This window comes from Lucilia sericata, unplaced genomic scaffold, assembly GCF_015586225.1.
Source record: "Lucilia sericata isolate MDLA Ls3-8-SP2 unplaced genomic scaffold, ASM1558622v1 Contig001121F_arrow, whole genome shotgun sequence".
Lineage (NCBI taxonomy): Eukaryota > Metazoa > Arthropoda > Insecta > Diptera > Calliphoridae > Lucilia > Lucilia sericata.
Genome location: NW_023995093.1, coordinates 1 through 5,000, shown reverse-complemented (window position 1 = coordinate 5,000; position 5,000 = coordinate 1). Strand labels below are relative to the sequence as shown.

The following is a 5,000-nucleotide window of genomic DNA, read 5'->3' as shown; positions in this document are numbered from 1 at the left end:
TTAAACAAGTTTCAGAGCCAATAACTAGTTTTTTAGAATTACGTCAATCAGAACTTTTACAGAATGATTATTAAAATTAAAACTTTGATGAAGAGTTATCGGCCCATAGTCTTTAAATTTACATATTTTATTAATATAATGTAATACAACAACTTCAAGTGTAAACTCTATATACAAAGTTCAAGTTATAACTTGTATTCGTATTAAAATGTGGGAGTTTTCATTTAAAGAAATATTTAGAAATGATTTCTAATGAGTTCAAATGTTTTAGCAGATTTGGGAGGATGAGTGAAAAGAGAATTTGGACAAAAATAGATATTTCTCAAAACCCGTTTACATTTTCAAATTAATTATACGTTTACATATTAGAGGACTATATTTTAGTGTAAAATTAGTTTTTTTTTATTTCTACGAAATACCCACTTTTTATAATACGAATAATTTCATTTCATACATAATTTAAAATTAATAAAAACATTCGGCATTTCATAAACCACTGTTAGTCTTAGTAAATCTATTAAAGTTAGAACTAATATCGTTATTAATTAAAAATGTTTTTCGCTTTAATTTTAATAATTTTAACAATTTTAATACTCGCCGATTATTTAAGGAAAAAACGTATAAATGAAATTTTAAAAGCCGGTGGTGTGGGTGGTTCTAAGCTAACATTGCCTGTACTAGGCGATATCTTACTGGTTATAGGCTTAAATGTAGAAAGTATAAAACCAAATAAATTCAAAACCTCAAACACTTAAAATAATCACAAATATAAAATTTCCAGATCTTATCCAATTCTTTAAAAGTTGTCAACTTAAATATGGCAAAATCTATCGTTTATGGTCCCTGAATAAATGTATTTTGATAGTACAAGATGTCGACTATGTCCAGCATATTCTAAATAGTCCACGTCTTATTAATAAACCTTTTTTCTACGATCAATTATCATTATGGCTGGGTGATGGTATACTTTTGAGTTCGGGTACAAAATGGCAGAAACGTCGTAAGATTATTATGTCCACCTTCAACTATAAGTTACTGGAACAATTTGTGAAAATATTTGATCAACAGGCCCATGATATGGTCCATCAGCTACGTGATAAAGCCAATGGTGAACAAGTTATTGACATAGTACCCGTGGTATGTTTAACAACTTTAAATATTTTACTTCAAACTACAATGGGTGTAGAAATGAGTGCCCACAGTCCAGATGGTTTAGCCTATATGGAGGCTTTAGAGAGGTACTACTATTTTGGTTTAAAATCTACAGTTTCATTTACACTTTTCTTGCTAGTCTTTTTCATATCGTTGGATCACGTTTTCTAAGACCTTTGGAACATTTCGATTTCACCTTTAAGCTATTATCCTATAAAACTTATAGTAAACTTCTGAAAAATGTTCAGATATTACACAGATTTACCGAAAGACTTATCAACGAGAGAAGAGCCGAGTTGACGAAAACGATTAAAGATCTTGATAATAATGGTAAGTAAACACGATCAGATCTCAAACCCTATAACAAAGCTCTATTTACTTAGAAAAGTTTTCTATAGAAAATTGTTCGAGACAACAGTTTTCTATAGAAAATTGTTCGAGACAACAGTTTTCTATAGAAAATTGTTCGAGACAACAGTTTTCTATAAAAAATTGTTCGAGACAACAGTTTTCTATAGAAAATTGTTCGAGACAACAGTTTTCTATAGAAATTGTTCGTGACAACAGTTTTCTATAGAAAATTGTTCGAGACAACAGTTTTCTATAGAAAATTGTTCGAGACAACAGTTTTCTATAGAAATTGTTCGAGACAACAGTTTCTATAGAAAATTGTTCGAGACAACAGTTTTCTATAGAAAATTGTTCGAGACAACAGTTTTCTATAGAAAATTGTTCGAGACAACAGTTTTCTATAGAAAATTGTTCGAGACAACAGTTTTCTATAGAAAATTGTTCGAGACAACAGTTTTCTATAGAAAAATGTTCGAGACAACAGTTTTATAAGAAAATTGTTCGAGACACCAGTTTTATATAGAAATTGTTCAAGACAACAGTTTTCTATAGAAAATTTTCGAGACAACAGTTTATAGAAAATTGTTCAGACACAGCTATAGAAAATTGTTCAACAACAGTTTTCTATAGAAAAATGTTCAAGACAACAGTTTTCTATAGAAAATTGTTCGAGACAACAGTTTTTATAGACAAATGTTCGAGACAACCGTTTTCTATAAACAAGTTCGAGACAACAGTTTTCTATAGAAAATTGTTCAAGACAACAGTATTCTATAGAAAATTGTTCAAGACAACAGTTTTCTATAGAAAATGTTCAGACAACAGTTTTCTATAGAAAATTGTTCGAGACAACAGTTTTTTATAGACAAATGTTCGAGACAACAGTTTTCTATAGACAAATGTTCGAGACAACAGTTTTATAGAAAATTGTTCGAGACAACAGTTTTCTATAGAAAATTGTTCGAGACAACAGTTTTCTATAGAAAATTGTTCGAGACAACAGTTTTCTATAGAAAATTGTTCGAGACAACAGTTTTCTATAGAAAATTGTTCGAGACAACAGTTTTCTATAGAAAATTGTTCGAGACAACAGTTTTCTATAGAAAATTGTTCGAGACAACAGTTTTCTATAGAAAATTGTTCGAGACAACAGTTTTCTATAGAAAATTGTTCGAGACAACAGTTTTCTATAGAAAATTGTTCGAAACAACAGTTTCCTATAGAAAACAGACATAATTGTTTGAGACAAAAGTTTTCTATAGAAAAATGTTAGAAAAAAGGATTCTTTATTTTTGCATTAAAATTTTAGCAAATGAGTATGAGGAGATGGACATCAAGAAGAACCGGGCATTTTTAGATGTACTACTGCAATCGACCATCGATGGCAAACCTTTAACAAACAGAGATATTCACGAAGAAGTTGATAATTTTACATTTGGAGGACATGATACCACTACCTGTGCTATATCCTTTATTCTATATTTACTTTCACGTCATCCTGAGGTGCAACAAAAAGTATACGACGAAATATTAAGAATAATAGGACCCGACAAAAATAAATCTGTGGGCATGAGTGAACTGCAAGAGCTTAAATATTTGGAATGTGTTATAAAGGAGGCATTACGTTTATATCCTCCAGGACCAATTATTGGACGAACAACGGAGGAAGATTTTAAAATTGGTATGCGGAGATAGTTTTTTATAAAAATATTTTAATTATTTCTATATTTTTAGGAAATAACATCATACCTCGGGGTACTGATATTATGATATTGATTTATGTTATGTGCCGGGATTCTGACTATTTTCCCCGGCCTAATGATTTTTTACCAGAACGTTTTTCAGACGAAAATAATGAGAAAATGCATACTTCTGCCTTTTTGCCATTTAGTGCGGGGCCTCGTAATTGTATTGGACAAAAGTTTGCAATGTTGGAAATTAAATCCATAGTTAGTTGTCTACTGCGTCATTATGAGTTTTTGCCTTTGGGTCCCGATGTTGTTGCAATGGTATCAGTGGTTATGCGTTCGTCGAATGGTATAAATATGGGTTTGAAATTAAGAGAATAATAATTTTTGAACAAATTTAATAAAAAAAAGTTCCTTGCATTAATCGGTAAATTTTGCCGTACGCCTTCATGTAGATGTTTATTAATAATCCATTCCTTGTTCTTCCATTAAAAACACTCTTAAATAAAATTTTAACTATTTTGTAAACAAAACTCCATTTATTTCACTCTAATCCCATTTATACACTTGACCGGGAGTAGGTAATTTAGCAGCAGGTTTGGCATCCTCACCAGCCAACAATTTCTGTTGTACCAAATCAATTGGAGGATCTACCAAACGGCGAGGATCTCGGGTGCAATAGTAATTGGCGGAGAGCACATGTGCGGGGCCACCGGGTACATCTGGTGGTGGTTGTGTACGATCGGCTAGACCATCTTCGAAACGCAAAGCCAATGTGTGTTCACGCTGAGAAATAGAAAAGCTTTCATTAATAGGAATAATTTAATAGTAGCCAACCTTACATAACCCCACTAGAGGGTTGATTAGCGCATAGTTTTTACAGTCATGGAATACTTACGCCCAACAAAAAGGCACGTATACGCTGGAGGAAGGGTCCAATATCACGGCGAGCCACTGACATTATTGTTTTGAACTTAAAATAAATAAATTTCGAGGAAAATTAATAAATATTTTTGCAAAAAATTTCGCTCACAAAAACTTACCTAGACAAACTGTCAATTAACAACAACAACAAAACTAACTGTCAAAATAAATTAAACACAATAATTCACAATAGAGTTAAAAGACTGTAAATGCAGCGGTTTTATAAGAAAAATGGTAACGCCGTTTAAAATGTAAAAGGAACTTATTTATAAAAATTATTTCATATTTTTTTATTTTAATATCAATTTAAGAAAACAAAAACGAATTAATTGTTATATGTATATTGTAGAATTTAAAACATAAAATCTATTAATTATCATATTATATTTATAATCAAACAAGTTAACTACTGGAAGAAACTGATGTACAGCGATTTATTTCTCCAAATTAAGTTGGCAACGCTGAAAACAGCTGTACAATATTTATAAGATTTATTTTTATTATTTTGCACTTTTTGTTTACAAATTTATTGCAAATTTATATCGTCCTCCAAAATTAAATAAAAATGACTTCAAATCGTTCAATAACACAATCTAAAGAAGCTTTATTAAAATCCTATCAAGTGCGTCTTAAAGATGATGTCAAAAGTATGCTGGAAAATTTCGAGGGTAAGTTTCGCGCTTAGTTTTTACTCAAACACCATCGCGATTTCATTCTATGATGCTCATACATTTGCATTAGTTTTTCTAAACCTTCCCATACACCCTCCCCCGTAAGGGCACAACATTCCTGCACAATCCATTCGTGATATTCTGAGGCATTTCTTAAATCTAATAATTCAACAATTTGCTGTTGTTCAGCACTTCACCGGTTAAATCTTGTTTA

General features: G+C 31.0%; 2 protein-coding genes across 2 annotated transcripts in view; one reads left to right on the top strand and one right to left on the bottom strand.

Annotated features, from left to right (window-relative positions):
- Positions 1 to 3,572, top strand: part of LOC119610121 (cytochrome P450 4d2-like) — an 11,890-nt gene extending 8,318 nt beyond the window's left edge. Inside the window, 4 exon segments of the mRNA XM_037965223.1 lie at positions 782 to 1,238; positions 1,292 to 1,482; positions 2,813 to 3,184; positions 3,238 to 3,572. Coding sequence (XP_037821151.1) covers positions 782 to 1,238; positions 1,292 to 1,482; positions 2,813 to 3,184; positions 3,238 to 3,572 — 1,355 coding nt within the window.
- Positions 3,573 to 3,611: 39 nt separating this feature from the next.
- On the bottom strand, positions 3,612 to 4,326 carry LOC119610126 (NADH dehydrogenase [ubiquinone] 1 alpha subcomplex subunit 7). Its single transcript, XM_037965229.1, has 3 exons — positions 4,235 to 4,326; positions 4,090 to 4,164; positions 3,612 to 3,977 (listed from the first exon to the last, which is right to left on the bottom strand). The coding sequence occupies exons 2-3, from the start codon at positions 4,150 to 4,152 to the stop codon at positions 3,741 to 3,743; spliced, it is 300 nt and encodes a 99-aa protein (XP_037821157.1). The 5' UTR covers positions 4,153 to 4,164; positions 4,235 to 4,326; the 3' UTR covers positions 3,612 to 3,740.
- Positions 4,327 to 5,000: the final 674 nt, after the last annotated feature.

What these genes read in the sequence shown, in the direction of transcription:
- LOC119610126 (XM_037965229.1), bottom strand. Translation starts at nt 4,152, where the DNA reads ATGTCAGTGGCTCGCCGTGATATTGGACCCTTCCTCCAGCGTATACGT. An exon ending in TACGTGCCTTTTTGTTGGGC is followed by an intron (nt 3,978 to 4,089) that starts GTAAGTATTCCA and finishes TCTATTTCTCAG; the next exon opens with CGTGAACACACATTGGCTTT.